The sequence below is a fragment of the Hemiscyllium ocellatum genome, chromosome 6 (genome assembly GCF_020745735.1).
Source record: "Hemiscyllium ocellatum isolate sHemOce1 chromosome 6, sHemOce1.pat.X.cur, whole genome shotgun sequence".
NCBI classification, from domain to species: Eukaryota; Metazoa; Chordata; class Chondrichthyes; order Orectolobiformes; family Hemiscylliidae; genus Hemiscyllium; species Hemiscyllium ocellatum.
The window spans coordinates 79,952,801-79,972,149 of NC_083406.1; the positions used below are offsets into that span (position 1 = coordinate 79,952,801).

A 19,349-nucleotide genomic window follows, 5' to 3' on the forward strand; every position below is an offset into this window, starting at 1 on the left:
CTGGTTTTTGAAATTCAAATCATTATGTTCTACACACGTGTACTATTTTGCATGCAGCACTGCCTCAAAACTTCCATTTAAAAATGTAATGAAGTTCAATTAAATAAGTGTTATTTTGGATACAGCTTTATATCCTATTGCATAAAGACATCCCTCAATGCCCTATCACTGATTTTTCAAGTTGCCTGCCCAAGTTCTGCTTGGCAGGCTGTGTTCTGCCAGCCTCCTATTTGTCTCCCAAGTTCAGTGGTGGGCAAGCAGAAATTTACATCCAATTTCCTTTGTAAATTGAATTCAAGAGACAAGGTACAAAACCCAAGAGACTATAAAAGATGACAAAAAAACCTATGGATTACATTAGAATTACTGCAACTTTCACTAATATGTTTGATCATAGTGCAACAAACCCAGCTGGAGTGCACAAGTGAGTGGACATAATGCAAACAAACAGTTAGTAAGACCCTCTATTGAGGAACAACTGCTGGATTAAGTGAGTTCATAAACCAGTGTGCATATCAGGGGCTCGGCAAAATAAATTGCAACGAAACCTCCAAACACACAGTGCAGCTGCCAACTCAAATTTTGGCTAGATGCAACACCTGGGTTCACCTATAAACAAAATTGCACAAGAATAGACATTTTCTGGAGCTACAAGTCAGATTCAATCTGAAGTACAGCTGTCAGTCTTACCAGACCATTGGGCTGCATTTAGGGGTTAAACCAACCTCGGTCATCCAAGAGTCATCATGCCTCAGGTTTGGGGCAAAGAGATTGAGAATGAGTACCCTTCATGGGACCCTTAGCTGGTATGGGAATTGCACAATTATCACCCAACTGAGCTGATCACTCCTCAGTCTTTTTTTTCCATAATTTGTCCATTCCATTTCTCAACATTCTCAGGACTTTTGTGGAAATCAAAGCTTAGCATCTGAAAGGGATTAGAACTACTGGACAGGAAACCGCACATGAGAGTTTTTGCAGGTGTTACAATTGCCAGAATTACTTCTGAAACTAAACTTTTAAAGTTTCTCCATTCAAGTTTTTAAATGAAAAGCAAAAAGAACTTAAAGGTTTTTTTTAAAGGAGGGGGGGGCGCACTTGCAGGAAAGTGATTGAGCATAACAAGTCTTCATTAACTATGGTGTTTAGTTACACACAATGTTTAATTTCTGTTTAAACAAAAAGTCTATATTGTTTTTATGTATACAATATTGTGACAGTTTTGATGGTTGGTTGATAGTCAGATTTATTTTAAACATTAACTGTCACAACAATATTGGATTGGATCAGGATACTAAGAGGGCTATGTAAATAACTCAGTTCTCGGGTAGAATTTTCTGTAAATTTTTTTTTAAAACTTCGTCAAATATTTCTGACTTCTAGCATTGCATACTGACTACAAACACTTCTCTGGAAGTCATCATTGTAAATCCCTAATTGTGATTTCCAAGTTAACCGCAGCTATCAACTAGTGTTCTGTGACAACATTAGGAATCTCTTGAAGTTCCCCCAAAATAAAAAAAGTCACTGGAAGAAGATTAAGGAAATTTCATCAGAGCCTATGGGAGAAACATCAGAGCGGTAGCTCTAAAGGAGACTTTCAGAGAAAGCTCCAAAATGGTAGGTTCATCATTAAATACCTTGACATCTCCAGGTTTTTAAGCACATCTCCAATTCGGAAAGAACAATTAAAGTTCTTCCAGTCCTACCATCAACATTTCAATAACTTGTTCCTATAACAGACCTTGAAGTTTTGTGCAGACAAGAAGAAAAATTATTACCATGACCTGATTCTGAAAGCAAGCAGCTAACATTACATAAAATAGCACTTTATGAATTAAAGACATCCTATATCTTTCCTTAGGCAGTTCCTCCATCACTTGGTTCCTTTTGTATCTATATTACTATTCCATTTATTCCACAAGATAATACCTCTACACATGAACACCAACTAGTCACCAAAAAGACACGATTAGTGGTGCTGGCAGAGCACAGCAGTTCAGGCAGCATCCAAGGAGCAGCGAAATCGAGATGAAGGGCTTTTGCCCGAAATGTCGATTTCGCTGCTCCTTGGATGCTGCCTGAACTGCTGTGCTCTGCCAGCACCACTAACCCAGAATCTGGTTTCCAGCATCTGCAGTCATTGTTTTTACCTCTATAACTAGCTTTTTGTCATTGCTAAGTAAAAGATGCAGTGAATAGTCATTTGGCAGTATAGACTGAGTATTGCTGAAGAAATTCTGCACCAAAGTTTGTGGCTTTTTTCTCCCCCCAGAAAACTCTCACATATACCAATTTAAAAGGGAAAAGTAAAAGCTTGCAATATGGAGGAGTACACAGATTGGTTGCAACTGGACTATTGTCAACTGGTGCATTTTCCATCGCAGTACCTCAGTCAATAACTGACAGTTAATTTAGACTTAAGCCAGGTGTGTAAACTGATTTCTCAGGGCAATGTCTGATCAGTTTGTTATTTCACTGGTTGTCACCTATTTGCATTGAAGCAGGCAGTGCATGCTGTTAATATATAGCTTCCACAACATACATGTGCCAGAGTGCAAACCTACAAAATCCAAGTGGGTGAGCATAACTTTTTGCACTCAGCATTATCCAAACACTCTCCAATTGCAGAATGGTCTAGTTTCACTGCTGTTGAGAGTTGTGCGAGCATAGACTGTTACATAGTGTCCTGCTTGTTCAATTGGGCAGGTTTCATACCAGTCTTCATGACATGCAGCCTAGATACCTGGCGTCACACTGGCACTTAAATTCATATTCACATTATTGGTTTGTGGATTACGCAGAATCTTTGTAGCTGGTTAGTGGCAAACACATCCTGATGTTAATGTATCCATATGAAACAGCCAGCTTCACTTGTTGCAAAAAAGTTCCAAAATACCGCCAGACTCCACTTGGCAGTCAACATTCTCCTCAGACTGTACGAGTCAATTTTCCCCTTGAAATGGTAATTCTGGCATATTGATCTGACGAGTGCCAGAGGAAGAATCTTGACAAGATGTACTTTTTCATCAACACCCAAAGTAAATAATGTTTAAAAATAGGGTTTAAAATTTAGTAAGCAGACAAAAAACTTTTCCCTTAAAGTCTTCATCACCCAACACAACTAACTCACTAGTACCTTTACAAGTAGCCATCCTATATCTTTCCTTAGGCAGTTCCTCCATCACTTGGTTCCTTTTGTATCTATATTACTATTCCATTTATTCTACAAGATAATACCTCTATACATGAACACCAACTAGTCACCAAAAAGACACGATCCACTATCACTAGTTTCCATACAGATAGACAAAGGAGGACACCACTCTGACTGGGGCAACACATCCTAGGACAGGTGAAACAAAGACACACACAAGAATTCTTAAAAGCATGGCATTCTAACCAGAACTCCATGAATAAACATTGATTTAGATCCCATCTACCTTCCCTGGAGAAAAAGAACTGGAAATGACGACATCACCCACCTTAAGAAACCAAGATCTATAAACAGACAAGCAGGACATACCACCAGTGCTTCACTGGAGACTCACTGATGATGTTACCTAGTATGGTGACAAAACGTCTGAAAACAAACCTTCGTGCTCAGTGAGCTAAACTTAAATCAATCTGAGCTACAAATCTGAAAAGTCACTAACTTATCAATTCTGTTGTGTGGCACTGTTTCAATACCTTAAGTCCACATATACCACAAAAGCAGTATTTACTTCAACTCTTCAAAAACTCCAATAAGTTAAAACCTTTTTTTTGCATAAATTCAAACTGCCTACAGTACTCAACTAATTTTCCCATATGACTTCATTCGACTTCAAATGTTTCATGAAATTTCCCCACTACCAAAGTTAAACTGACTGATCTGTAATTACTGAGCTGACCTTGACTATTTTATGTTAAAAACAAAAGGGTGTTACTTTTGCAATTCTCCAAGTCTGACACCACCCAGTCAAAGGAAGACTGAAAAATTCTCTATGCAGTTTCAACCAATATCCTTAGATATTTCTTCTACAATTCCAGTCACTTAAGGACGGGGTGATCGATCCAATAATTCAAATTTGAAACCTTCCAGTAACCATAGTACTTCTGTCACCAGGGCCTGGGCAGTACCTTCTTTAAATAATATGTGCATTGAACATCTCACATGCCTCTTGCCTGCATGGGTAAATCCCCTTTTGGGTCTCTAAAATCAGTCTTACTGTTCCTCAGATGGAATTCCTTTGCAAGGCTGGATTAGAATTCCTGTGACCTCATTGGAATATATACCCCAACCTGAAGAGCAGTGATGAATGTGGTGCATTGACTTAGGCTGAAGAGTCACAAGGCATTCTTTTATCCCACTGCAGGAGGGTCACTTTCAACTTTTTTTTCTTTAAAATTTAGAGTAAACCAACCAGTTTGTGTTCTTCAGATTTATGCTTCCAACACGTGGTTCTTGGAGACCACCTTTTCCTGCCCATCAGAACTCAGTCAGGCCACTGATCACCATATTCCTTGTAGCTTGGGAATTCAGGTACAATGATGTTCAGATCAGTCACTGCTGGGTGTGTCCACATGAGTTCTGATGTTGCAAGCCCAACTATCATTTTGAATAGCTGAATAAACAGCTTGCATATGTTTCTTGGGACACCAGGCAGCTGTTGTACACCAGCTACCACACAGTACCAGAGCAAAGTCTTCTCCAATGGCTCAGATAGCAGGGGCAACTGGAAAAAGGAAAGACTCCAATGGTTTTCATATACAGCCTTGTCAGATGGATTACTTTACTGAAGTATTCAGAAGAAAAAAAAAATTACAAAATCAATTTAATCTTGTCCTTAAGAATGAGGGGTATTCCTGGAGGAGTCACTGAATAATTAACAGGAGCAGAGATTTAGCCTCAATAAGGCAAACTGTGGTGATTTAAATTCACCAATATTAGCCAAAAGGTTAATCCTCAAACTATCCTGATTCACAAGAATCAATGCATTTGCAGAGTGCCAATGTGTAAACTGTGCATTAACCAACTGATTTTTAGAATGTCTCCATTTAAATTTCTTAATCAGTCTCCAATTTCTACTGCCAACAGTTTAGTTTACCAACCAGTCTAATAATTCTGTTCATGTTCGCCATGGTGCTATACTGTAGCATAATTTTCCCCTCAGCTACAACATTGACTTCCTCCAGTTTGTGCAGGTAACAAATCAATTTTTTTTTCCTGACTCTCATTAGATCTGCACTACAAAAAACAAACAGTAACCATGGTCACATTTCTACCTCCCCCTGCTTTTGTAAGGTCTTGGCACAGCTATTTTTAAGAACTGCAATTTAAAAACAAAAAAAAATTTTAAAAGGGTTTACCATTTTACAGGCTACAAGTTTAAATGCTCCGGCTCACTGTCTGCCACAAATTCAAGGAGTAATTTTCTTATCTTAAACCCATGAAACGAAGAGGCACTCTAATCATTTAAAACATGCACATTTACTCAAGAATACATTACAAAAGGGGGAAGATAACAGGTGGGGAGAGAAAGAAGAGGTAACTTTATTGGCAGGTTTGATAGCGAATTGATTTAGTACAGTAAGGTATTGGAGAGTCTGAACTTTCCCCAACTGGGAAGGGACATATAAAAGGACAGTCAGTTAGCAAGGTACAGTGGAGGAAGTAAGAAGAAACTTATCTATGCTGAGACCAGAGAGTCAGTTAAGGTCAGAAAAACAGACAAGTAAAAATAAAAACCCAAATTTTAAGAATAGGTCAATAAGTTATTACACTTGCTCAAGAAAAGCTGTGGAATATTAATTCTATTTACAAACTGTATTAGTGACCACCCTTAGTAAAATTCACACCATTTGGGAGAGACAATATTGAATTTGGATTAAGATTGGGCTTTTGCCTGAAACGTCAGTTTTCCTACTCCTTGGATGCTGCTTGACCTGCTGTGCTTTTCCAGCACCACTCTAATCTTGACTGAACTTCAGCATCTGCAATACCCACTTTCAACTAAGACTAAGACATGAGCACTGGGCAGTTATCACTAAATTGTATGTATGAAATATAGACACTCCTGAACACATACAAAATGAACGCTACTTCAATACCAGCTTTGTGCAGTGGTAGTGCTCAAGTTAGAATTTTTTTTTAAAGCCAATCTAGAATGGCTTTATGGGTGTTACGGTGGCACAGTGCTTAGCACTGCTGCCTCACAGCGCCCGAGACCCGGGTACAATTCCCGACTCAGGCGACTGACTGTGTGGAGTTTGCACGTTCTCCCCGTGTCTGCGTGGGTTTCCTCCGGGTGCTCCGGTTTCCTCCCACAGTCCAGAGATGTGCGGGTCAGGTGAATTGGCCATGCTAAATTGCCCATAGTGTTAGGTAAGGGGTAAATGTAAGGGTATGGGTGGGTTGCGCTTCGGCAGGTCGGTGTAGACTCGTTGGGCCGAAGGGCCTGTTTCCACACTAAGTAATCTAATCTAAAAAAAAGATAGCTGAAGTGCAACCCTGAGACAGACAGACAGTGTTGTCATCCAGATGACAAAGGGAGGAGTAGGTGAGGATGCAGATGCTGGAGATCAGAGTCAAAAACATGTAGCACTAGAAAAAGCACAGCAGGTCAGACAGCATCCGAGGAGCAGAAGAGATGACATTTCATGCAAACAAGGTGAAAAATTAAAAATGACAAGCAACCAGAAACTTTGGGATCTTCCTTGCTGCATGACCAGGATGTAACACAATAAAGGGTTCAACCAGTTTGGTCTCCTCAACATTACAGAGACCACATTGTGAAACACAAATAGTAAACAGTTATGCTAAATTGAAAACACAACCAAACTGCTGTTCATAGGGAGGAACTTGTAGGGCCTTGAACAACAAGAGAAGTGATAGGAGATGCCTTAAACATGCTCGGAAACAAGCCATAGGGAAGAGGGGAAGTAACCAAGGAAGTATTATGCATGGTACAGTCTCTATAGAACAGTGAAGATTCACACAGGACAAGATGAGCAGCACTGTGGTCTTACGGGGACTGGGGTTCAATTCCAGCCTTGATAGACTGTTTGTGGGGAGTTTGTACATTTTCCCTGTGTCTGCGTGTGTTTCCTCCCACAGTGCAAAGTCATGCAGGTAAGGTGAATTGGCCATGCTAAATTGCCCATCGTGTTCAGGGAGGTGTAGATTAGGTGCATTAGTCAGCAATAAATGTAGAGTAATAGGGGAGGGAAATGGTTCTGGTGGGTTACTCTGAGGGTCAGCATGGACTTGTTGGGCCTAATGGCCTGTTTCCACACTGTAGGGATGCTATGAAGGTGTGTCTGGACCTTCCATCACACTGGAGATGGTGGAATCAGCTGACTACTGGAGCCTAGAGGGGTGGAAAGCAAGAATTGGATCCCTATCATGGTAGTGGAGGCTACCTCCATCTTGCTCTGGTTTGTTTATTTCCCCCTTCTGTTTTACTTGGTTGGTCTTCATAGTGTTTCCTTCTTTACCCCTTCATGGTGCAGTCAATAGTTTTTAATGTTGCAATTTGTGCATCATTTGATCATAAAGTCCAAGTAGTTGGATTCCATCCCAATTGTTGCAAAACATTAAATACAAGAAATCTGAAAGAAGATAGTCAATGAGTACTCTAAGTGTTACTTTATCTTTTCACAATGGAATACTGTAAGAAGTTGTAAAACCAAGAACAATTTCTCAAAGTCCAAGTTCTTAAAAGTAACATGGCCAGGCACAATTAAAGCCACAAAAGTATCTATATTCACAAAATACACAACAGACCAAGATCAACATATTGCTGCCAATAGTGAAGTGCCTTTTTGTTCAGTATTGTTTTCTGCCATTTACATCATTTGCAGATGATTGCGATATGAAAAGTTCACCAAGTTGGAATTTTAAGAACACAGAACATGGGGGAAAAAAGGAGGAAAAAAATTAGAGGGTGAAAATAATGGCATTGAATCAAGGACTAAAGATGTTTAGGTACCATAATATAGGGATACCAAGTTTACAGGGCTCTTTTGTTTGAAGGTGTACAGAATATTTACCAACTAGCAATTTTACATAAACTGGATCACCCTGCTCTGTCAAAACTACTTACGAATTGTAAACTAAGGACAACTGCATGATGCAATGAATTAGATACTAAATGGTTAATGGTTTCAAATCCAGATTGCTGGGGTAAAAGTTTACACCTACTGGCCACAAGAATCCTATTATGCAATGTGTTTACTTAGTACCAATCCAATTTAAAATGTGATAGCTTGCTCAAGTAAAAGGAAGAATGGCTATAGGGAGGTAGAAAATTTTCTTGTTTTGCTACCTTAAACCCAAGAAACTTTGGAGACATGTTCCCAATATTGTTACACTTCACTTTGAAGAGCATAGATCTAAACTTTCATTCAACACACAACACCAACTTAAATACAAAGACAGTAGATTAGATTCCCTACAGTATGGAAAAAGGAACCTTCAGCCAAACAGGTCCACAGTGACCCTCCGAAGAGTAGCCTACCCAGACCCATGCCCCTACCCTACATTTACCCCTGACTAATGCAACCAGCACTATGGGGCAATTTAGCATAGCCAATTCACCTGCCATGCACATCTTTGTATTGTGGGAGGAAACCAGAGCACCCAGAGGAAACCCACGCAGACACTGGGAGAAGGTGCAAACTCCACACAGACAGACAGTCACCATGGGCAGGAATTGAACCCGGGTCCCTAGCATTGAGGGGCAGCATTGCTAACCACTGAGTCGCTGTGCCACCCTAGGTAGCTCAAATCCATTAGGGATAGTTAACTGTTCCATTTGTTCAGAGTAATTTCTCATTACCTCATTTGCCAAAAGGTCACCAGAATTAGCACTGCATCAGTGAGAATATTCAAAACCAAATACAAAGTTCATCAAGAGCAATAATCAGTTATTGTGAGAGCTTACATACTGTATGGTCCTGTAAAAAGGACCGAAAAGTTGGTATAGAAATAATTTATCAAAGGAATTCCAATATACGGATGATCTGATTTTGCAAGATACTGTTGTTTTTTTATCCTGTACTTCTATATCTTATAATATTGGAGACAAAATAGCTAGCATTTCAGGACTTTAACAGAATTCAAATTCATTACCAATTACGGCTAGCACAACACTCCACCTGCATTAAAGCTCCCAATTTAAAAATTTACTATATCCCTAAGAACTCATTGTTTTCTGTGAAACTAGTTTTTCAAAAGCAGCAAAAAGACTAACTTCTGTACTTTTTCCTTCATATTGTTGTTTTACCTTCTTCACTCAAATGGTGAGTCACTATAGTAGGAACACCAAAAGACTTAATACAGAAAAAAGGTCATTGAAGAGGTGAACCTGTTTCCATGACAACTCACTGAAGAGAGTTAATTATGTTCAATTTCTAAATAATACTGAATGCCTTTTCTTCTGGGTAAAAGTTATAACTTTGTTTAAAAAAAACTTAAAAGTTGCATATGATTGTATGGTGGTACATTAACTTTCTTACATTATTTGTTGATAACTCAGTTTAACACAGAACTCCACAACTCCGGATTAAAACTCAAGCCAGTGCTCATGTGACATTTTAATTAATGTCCATGGTTAGAATCAGACAGCAATAACAACATAAAAGCCACCTAGCATTTATTTGGCACAAGGATAAGTTTTATGGATGAGATACAGTTAGTAATGGCAGTTAGTAACAAAGTTAATTAAGCAACAATTAACAAAAAGGAAATAAACTCACACCCGTCCTTAACAATATACACAGAATAAAAGGACAACCTTAAAGAGGTGGATACATTTGCACAAGTGTGAGAAGGGCAGTCAAATCCAATGTTCTCTGGATGATACAGAAAAAGAATGACATATCAACTTGATAATACAAAAAGAGAAAATCAGTTGGAACAGAAAAAGTGTGCAGAAGTGAAAAAGAAATGAGAGGCCTGGGTAACTGTATTAAAAGGGAATTTTAAAAAAGATCATAAAATGATTCAGAGTGCAGGGGCTGATTAAGAAAACAGTGATACACTGGTAGAGACAGGAGTCAAGTCCAAGATATTAAATGAGCACTTTATAAATCAGTGGTTGCTAAGTAAGAAGACTTTACCAAAGTGATGGTAAACAAGGAGGTTGCTGGGATACTGTCACAGATAAAAATAGAGAGGAGACACTAGAAAAGCTAGCACTACATTGAGTGATTTATTCACTGTCTGTACGAGATGCTAAAGGAAAGAGCTGAAATTACAGGAGGAGCTAGCCACAATCTTTCAGGCCTCCCTAGATAGAGGCTTATTCCAGACTAGTGGAACATCACAACTGTTACACCCTTGCTCAAATAAAAGAAGGATATAACTTACAAATCACAAGGGAGTTAGCTGAACAGTAACAAGAAAGTTTCTTAAAAAACAGCAAGGCAGAAGAAAATAAGTCTCTTGAGACTAGGTTGAAACAAATTGGAAAGCGGAGGACGAATCTGATTCAAGTTTTTGAAGGAACAGTGTAGTATAGTTAAAATGTATATGGAGTTTGAAAAAGACCCAAAGTCTTGAGAAGTATTAGGTCAACAGAAACAGAGCTAACAAAATTGACTGATTTATAAAGCCTAGAATCCTAAGTTTACTATAGCACAAATTAGAGTTTAGGGCTTGATCACTAAAGTTTTTCCATTATTAGTTCTTATGCAACTTTGTAGTTTGAATCAGAGGAAAATAAACACACCACTGCGGTGCGGGTCTAGCAGGGGGAGCCTAAAAAGGAGTAGATTTATAACAAACATTTCTGTGCCATCCAGTTTCTATGACAGTTTATAATCGGATCAGAATGAACAGGGAAGGGAAAGTATCCAGTGATTGGAATTAAACTTAGACTATATAATGTAGGTACAGAATTTCAGGATACTGTATATGCAAATCATTACACTGTCTGACCAACAGATTTATTAGCAATCAACCACAGACATTTATCACATATCTGATCTTACAGAAATTCAATTTAAAACAAATTAACTTGACTTACCGGCTTCGGCATTTTTGACTGGTCTGGTTAACAGCACAATTCCTCTACTCTGAAAATGAAATTTACAGGGAAGTATCAAATCAACATTTTATTTATCACATTTCAATTTTTACATACAACCGGTGACCATATCATAGTGATACTAGGTGGACTTAATACCTGCTCTCAAAGATATGCAACCGTTCACCTGTAAGTTTGGAACTACACACCTTTCACTTTTCACAAAGTGGTGAACTGCTTCAATGTTCATTCGGTAGCGGGCAGGCCCACAAGAGGCACGTAAAACATGACTGACGAGCTTGCAGCTGGGGAGAGCTACCTTGCTTGTGATTGACAGTGACAGCCGCTGCTCAACCCGCAGTAGCGGTTGGCCGAGAGATCATTGGTTCAACGAAACCGTTAAATAGCCCCAATCTGGGCGGGCAGGAGGCGGGACTTGCAGTTTTTCAATGCGTGAACGAGTTTGATTATTAGAGCAATGCAAATAAGTTATAGTTCAGGCAATTGGCGCCTTCCAACAGTTGATGAGGGAAGGGGGTAAAGCTTAGAGGAAAGGGGGGAACACATTTTTATTGTAAGAAGTGATGCTACCGAACCACTAACAGACGCACTGAAACATAGAGAGGTTTCTTTTTATTACACACAGTTTTCAATGGCAGCAACAACGCAAATTGCAAATAGGACAATGATTGAATTGTTGTCGCAGTTCAGCACACCGCCACAATAAAACTTCATGATACCCACATATTCCCTGTCTTGTCACAACTGTGATATTGCTAATCTTTAAAACGCATATTTCTTCAAAAGGCCAGAAGATTTAAGTTACTTTACATTTGCACTTTGTTAGAAACACATTTGTCACAAAATACTCGTGGCTAATAGGATCTCCTGCCCACGCACACGATGTTATACACGTACACAGCTGTGGCGGGTTTGATTTAAAACGTTTCGTAAGTGAGAGGGAGAGAAATGGTGTTGATTTTGAATCTTTAGCTGCGGGAAAGATGGCGAAATACGCAGGACACGATCCACAGATTCAAAGCCAAATTCCAACATCTGAACGTTTTTGATAAGCTTTAAATATCTCAAGCCGCTCAACTGTTGCAGCACAAAGTCTTACTAGTCCGGATTTGTTACTGTCTCAATGTTGAGAGAGGAAAAAGACGCGACTTATCGATGTTTATACTGATTGGTAATTAAATAGCGTTTGTCGCGAAGTGAAATTCTTCGTCTCGCTGTCCCTAGTCTATGCAGCTCAGTATTTTTCCACATTTAAAAGTAGTTCTGTTTAAGCAGAGGAATGTAACGGGAATGGCCCTGGCCTTCAATATACCTTTAGGCCTGACAACGAGCTAGAGACAGAGAGAAGGAGCATGAAGAAATAATGAGATCTTCAGACACAGTATAACCCTTACATTCAGAGCAAGACAAAAATAGAAGCAAAATTTACCTGGGCTTAAATGCGGACCTCTTTAAAGGTCACGTGAGAAAAGCTCCCAAACAAATTGTCCTTCTCAAATTTCTCTGTTGTTGATAATGAAGCGGTGCAATTTTCAGCAGTGAGAATGCAACATGGCCGCCAGTGAGAGCAAGGCGTGGTCCCCACTGACACATCTCAGAGCCGCCTTCATCTGCATGGCGCTGCCTTATCGCCCCTCACTCTCCACAAACCGAGACGATGCAGAAATGCCCAAGCTGTCCGCGGGGCACTGAAAGCCGGACCAGTGACCCCCCCCCCCCCCAAGTAACTGCATTCAACACACTGCCAGCAACTGAACCAGGAGCAGCTTCTATGCTTTACCACTGCAGTCTCTGCGGAGCTAGGACGCAATTCCAAGTTGAGGGAAGGACACAAATTGATACATTTTTATTACAAAGTATGAATAAGCACTACTTTGTACGATCTGGATGTTATAACTGTACCTCCTCCGACCAACTAGACAATGCAACTAAGTAGCGAGAAATGCAATTTAAATGATACGTTCTGACAAATAATTTGCAAATGACTTAATCATTTTTTTCAAAATATATACGAACACTAACTTAGGAGACATGAATTATATAAGGCATCCGTGAGTTACGATCTTCATTCATTAAATATATCATGTATTCCCTCTTAATATTATGCATTAATCGTAGGTATATATTTGGAATAATATAATTACTTTGTCAAACAAATGTAATTTAATATAATAAATGCCTCTTGAGGCTACATTTTAATTTTTGTTAAAATAATTAGAAAATTGATTCCCAGAACTCATTTCAAATTAGTTGTGCCACGCAGTACTTCAGAAACAGCATCAGGTTGCGTGTGTGGGAATATGGACCACAGGCTACTCTCCTGTTCATGGCATATTTAATGGCTGATAAACTGCTGTCAAGATAATTGGTAAAACTAATAGTGCATGGTTTTTATTTAATGTGTAAATGATACAACGATTTCTGACATGGGCAGATGTTTCCTTAAATCCCCAAAAGAATGAAACTCCTTCTTCATAACATTTATGAAATTGGGGGAGAGGGCATACTATAGATTGTCTCAGTTTTGAAATACATTGGGTGATAAGTTATTTGCACAGGAGACATGGACAAAATCCATCACAGAAAGTTAAATAATGGGCTGAAATTTCCCTTCTTTGAGAAAGTATTTCTTTCAATGAGGTTCAAGGCAGGTGGTTCACCATGGCCTGTGACAACTTTTCTCACATAATTCTCTGCTCTTCAGCTTATTAATTATGCAACCAACCTCTGCAGTACCTGGCTCATGCAATTATGCAGGAGCGATAGTGGAAATACTCACCTTTGTTGGGACTTCGTGATGTTAATGTTGTATTTAGTCCCCATTTCCACAGCTTTCCCTTCGCTGCAAGCCAGGAATTGGCCTTCACACTCTGCTGCTCCATGGTTGGAACTGAGCAAATAGCCCAGAAGGAAAAGCTGGCACTGCATTCCTTCCGCAGAGACCTGGAAGTACTACTGGATAGGGTGGTTGAAAGAAGGGCGGTGCTATTTTCCCCAGACCAGCAAAGAAGGCCACATCAGCAGATGCAGTAAGCCTAGGCAGAGATAGCATCCCAAGTCAGTGCAGTCACAGGATCAAATGTAATGCATAGCCATGTAGGAAGAAGATTGATCACCTATCCATAACGGTAAGTGTCAACAGTTTCTCTCTACTGTCTTACATTCATAGGGCTACCACTGCATATGCACCTCTCAACAAGGTTCATGAACTGCAACTTTCACTATTACTTGCAGGATGCCTATGGTTCTCACCCATTTTATCCTCCCAAACCAGAGACCCTCCTTGCATTCTTTGCTTCCTATTCACTCACTAGAGACATATCACTGTATCTTCTGCCCCTACATCATGATGAATGCCTCTCCTATCCACTTCTGTCATACTTAATCCCCACCTGTCTGTCAATGCAGGAAACATCTTTCATAATTGGGCAGAGACTAGGAGTGAGATGGCAGATAATATGGACTTCATCCCAAATTAGGAGAAAATGAGGCAGAAATCTGGAGAAGAGGGTGATAATTCATGAGGTGACATTGAGATTTCTATGGACAACCAACTAAAGAAGAAGACTATGTCCATGGAGCAGGCAAGTAAATGATGATGAAGGAGAAGTTGGATGAAAGTCAATAGAAGCAAGAAACGAACTGTGCTGTCAGTGCCAATCTAACTTTGACATCAGGAAATGATGCTATCTAGTTTCTTTAGAAACATGGAGTAAATTAGGAGCTGCATAGAAATGAGATGAGAATAGTTAGGAATAGAATGTAAATGTATGGAAATAAGGTGTGACTTATTTTTATTCCTGCATATTTTCCCAACTTTCTCATCAATGTCCATACTATCCAGGGCAACAGAAAATTCCGTACAGTATCTATTTCAATGTCATCTCTGAGCCATTTTCACAGTTTGATAAGAATTACTGCCAATGTTTCTAAACTACAAGGTTTAATTGGAACATTTTCCCCTTAAATTTTAGTTGTAGTTGGGGATTTAAAATATATAACATTTGAATTTCTATTTTGTTTATTTTTTTCTTTCCATGTACTTTCCTTTTCTTTTATTGCAGTCTTTCTTTTCCCAGCTATTTCTGGTTTTGCATTTGATATAGCATTGAAGGCATCCACTTTAACTCAACTTCTTCCTCCCTCCCTTAATATTAATTTCACATTTCCTTAATCTGATTAGAAATTACATAGTTGTTTGCCCTGTTCACTCATGTCCCAAAAGCCAGAGTTCTATTGTTGTGATAGTGTAAAGTTGTGGTTTAAAAATCTTAATATTTCAAGATCAATCTGAACTAATGACAGAAGCAATTAGAAGTTCAGCCACCAAAAATTTTGGTGACTATGATAACTCTGCTGGGTTTCATTAGAAGTACACCTCCATTCTCACCTCCTTCCACTCATTCATGATGGAAGTATTTTTAATGAATTTCTGAAGTACGTTGGTTCTTTGTCAAGTGGCTGTTCTTTGTGTATGAGCATAAATAAGGCACTTGACATTGGATTTAAGTATCAAAGCTATCCAACACCACACAACACACTTACTTTGCAGCAATGACCAGTAGAGAGCAATAAGAAGCAGGAATATTAGTGTCCTTATTTTTTGCTTATAGCCAAGGAAGCTAGATTTAGATAGTAAAAGCATTACCCTCCTGTGCACCAGGTAAAACTAGCAAATTGATCAGAAACTAAGAATGAAAGTTTCCTGATCAGCATGACTGATTAACATAGAATATTCTTCACTAATCTATCTTAATATATAGATAGATTTTTTAATCATAAAAATATCTTGAATGATGGGTAAAATATATGGATTTCAATTTTTTTACACATAATAAGAGTTTTAATTATTTGTGGTAAGATATTGGGACAATTATCTGGACAAGAATGTTAGAAATAGAATATTAATAATATTGAATCCTTAATGTTTATTAGATTTTCACAGTTAATTATAATTTTAAAAATATACTATTCACACAATTATTAGTGTTCACCCTTAACTAGTTGAATTGTTCTGCTTTTTCTGATCTGTATGAAAACTAAAATCTCCATATTTATATCCCCTACTATACTTCCCACACTTTAGACAACCAGAAGCTTGATTTTTTTTATTTATTCTTTAATTCTACTTATACTGTTCCTACTGCCTGGTCACAGTTACAGAAATCTCTTCTTTCTACAATTGTAATTCTATCTCCCATTTAGTTAACATTGTCTTCACACTGTCCTGTTGGTCTATTGAAAAAAAAATTAAAATGTAATTCTCACTGTAACATGATTATCCATTGAACTGTCTACCAGCTCAACCTTTTGCAAAGCTTGCTAATGCTAATAATACTTTTGACCAAAGTGGTACATTTTGTAATTTTGACTTATATTTTATACAGGTCATTCCCAAGTAAGGAACGTCTGACTTACAAACAGTCATACTTATGAACAAGATCCCATAATATTATTAGTTTTAAGGATCCAACTTATGAACAGATATTTTATATTGCCTTGTATTATGTTGCAGCTTGGGTACAAAGTCACTTACAAATGTACTCAGGAATGGAACCTGTTCGTAACCTAGGGAGTGCCTATATGTAATTTCCAAAGATCCATCAATATCATTCTGTCAGCTGTATTAACAAAATATTTTCATTCAGTTTCTTGTATTTTCTGTCCATAACATTTCTCTGAAATTGATGACTTCAGGAAAAATTTCAAAGACTTAATTGAGGTAAATTTATGTCAAGAGACTATGTATGCTTGTGTCTAGGTCCATACACCTGTGTAAGAGAGTTAGAAAAATATAATGAATATGCTGTTTGCTTTTGTTTTATGAAAACATTTCAATCTGATTGCAAATAAATGCGAATAAGGAAGAGTAGGTGGGAAGAGTTGGATACAAGAGAATAGAATGTATCAATTTGGATCAAGCCCATTGGTGAGGCAGAAAAAAAGACACCTTTCTTTGTGGATACACTTTATTAACTACTGTCTCCCCCCCAAAAAAATATCCAGAAGTGCTATCTCACACAGCCAAATGACTTTTCCCATCATCAAATCACCTATTAACCACCCCCATTAAATAACCTGTGTTTTCCATATGATTAAGTAACATGCAAAACCCATTAAGGGCAATGCAAACCATTAAAGGTGAGGGAGCTTATACATCCTTTGCCAAACCAGTCCTACCTGGTCTCCCTATATATATTTATCCTGTTAATTAATTAATCAATTCATCTGATCATCTACTTAACCACTTACTATTTTAACAGATCCCCTCTTCTCTTTCAATAAAATCTTTGACTATGTGCAAACAATCCCTGAACAAAACTAAAAAGTAAATACAATGACTTTTTTCATATCCTATATCTTACTTACATACACACACCTTTGCTCATATTCCTTTTCATACAAGTAACCTCCTCTATTCCTCTTTCCTTATTTGATCAAAAAGTAAAGAACATGTTTGATCATGAAATAATGCAATCAAACATTGATATTTTTCACAATTCTTTAAATTTAACTCTCATATCTCTTTAAAGATTTCTAATAATTTCTTGAGGAAGTACCTTTCTTCATGAAGCAATCAAATTTCTATGGACAAACATTTCTCTGAATGTCATTGATGTTAAATTTTATTTAAAATATTTAATAAATACACCTTTGCAACTATAGCTTCTACGAATATTTCAACACCAATGTTTCAGCAGCTAAGGTACTTTTATCTGCTCTAATTTGTTGTCCACCAGAATTTGAAAAACCTTGCTATATTCAACTAGCCATCCATAAGATGCAGTTCTAAAGAAACATACTGGACCCGAAAAGTTAATTGTTTCTCTCCTCAGATGCTGCCAGACCTGCTGTGTTTCTTCAGTATTCTTTGTATTTGTTACATATTTCCAGCATCCACAGTATTTTGCCTTTATCTTTAATGTAACATCTGTCTTTGTTACTCAAAGAACCTTGGTAACATTTTAAATAATCCACTCTACACACTGTGGATATGTATACGCTGCCAACACAGTGCAATTGAATAAGTTTGCAACTGAAAAATATCCTATCTGACTGACTTGTTGTAACCAGTACAATTCTCTTCATCTGATTAGTATCACCATCTTTGCTTTCTGAAGCTCTTGTATAGTGGGTAATTCATTGCATAATGGTGTTTTGAGTTACATTTAAGATTATACCCTGGACATTCAAGTTTATTTTACTGTCATAGCTTTCTGGTTCTTGTTGACTAGTAGCCAGAGGTATCTCTGTATCACTCATTTTAGTTCTGATTCTCTTTTTATAGTGCTTTTAGTCTGTATCTTTTAGCTAGTGTTATATTGCCAAGACTATTGAACTCACATCCTCCTTTTTTCGTGTTATTGCTGAACGTCCCATTTCATCCATGAAGGCCATTGGGAATGTATGTTTTCTCAGGAGTCTTTTTACTGCTTCTGTTCCAAAACCACATTTCTTCCTGAAAAGCTAACTCCACTTAATAATAGAAGCTGAGTCTTTCCAGCCCTGAACAACATGAGCAATGGCAAGTCAGTTGGGAAGATATGACAAGGTTGGAAAAATTGGAGTCTTGATGTTGAGAAAATGAAGCCCAATTCAGCTGTTGATTTTAAATCACAAAATGAAAATCTTGTTAGTGAGCAGCAAAGGGCCAATTTACATCCATTTGCACGTATTTGTGTACTGTTAGTAGCTAATTCTGCCTCATTGATATGCAGTTACAGATTCTCCCAGATAGAAACAAGGCAGCAATAATTCCCAACTTAAATATTAAAGCCAATCTAGCTCACTGTTTGCTCCTTCAGGACTCCATCCTGGACAGCAGTCCCCATCATCTCAGGACGTGGTCCATGGGCAGCAACCACCCACATCCGTCATCACAAGGGCTGGCGTTGAGTACCTTTCCTCAGTCTCATAGCATATCTCCAACCCACTTAACAGTCCAGTGCTGCACTTTGGAGCAAACCAGCACCTTTCATTGTAACCCTGCAGCAAAGACACTTTGCACACAGGAACAGGCACTCACCTCAGGGATTTGGCAAGCATCTCAAGGCTCCTCACTTGTCTCAGCACTTATACACTTTGCACTTGCTTTGATGCTCGCAGGCAGAGTTTAAATTTGATTTGCTTTGCCTTTAAGTGTAGGCACCAATCCAGACGGCTTGTCATGGTTATCTGCAATGATCAGTCAAGCGCATGGACATGTATAGTATTATTAAAAGACATTTGGACAGGTATATGGTTAGGAAAGGTTTAGAGGGATATGGACCAAGTGCAGGCAAATGGGCCCAGTTCAATTTAGGAAACTTGGTTAGC

The 19,349-nt window shown here is 38.3% G+C and overlaps 1 protein-coding gene across 2 annotated transcripts in view; it reads right to left on the minus strand.

Moving 5' to 3' along the window:
- The window catches only part of LOC132816457 (radixin), a 76,971-nt gene extending 64,159 nt beyond the window's left edge, over positions 1-12,812 (minus strand). The window contains exons 1-2 of one of the 2 annotated variants that reach the window (XM_060826062.1): positions 11,222-11,317; positions 11,013-11,061 (exon numbers count right to left, since the gene is read on the minus strand). In XM_060826062.1, coding sequence (XP_060682045.1) covers positions 11,013-11,024 — 12 coding nt within the window. In that variant the 5' untranslated portion in view covers positions 11,025-11,061; positions 11,222-11,317. Of the gene's footprint in view, positions 1-11,012; positions 11,062-11,221; positions 11,318-12,462 lie in introns of those variants that run through there. The other variant, XM_060826061.1, reaches the window with a different exon arrangement.
- Between the last annotated feature and the right edge of the window lie 6,537 nt (positions 12,813-19,349).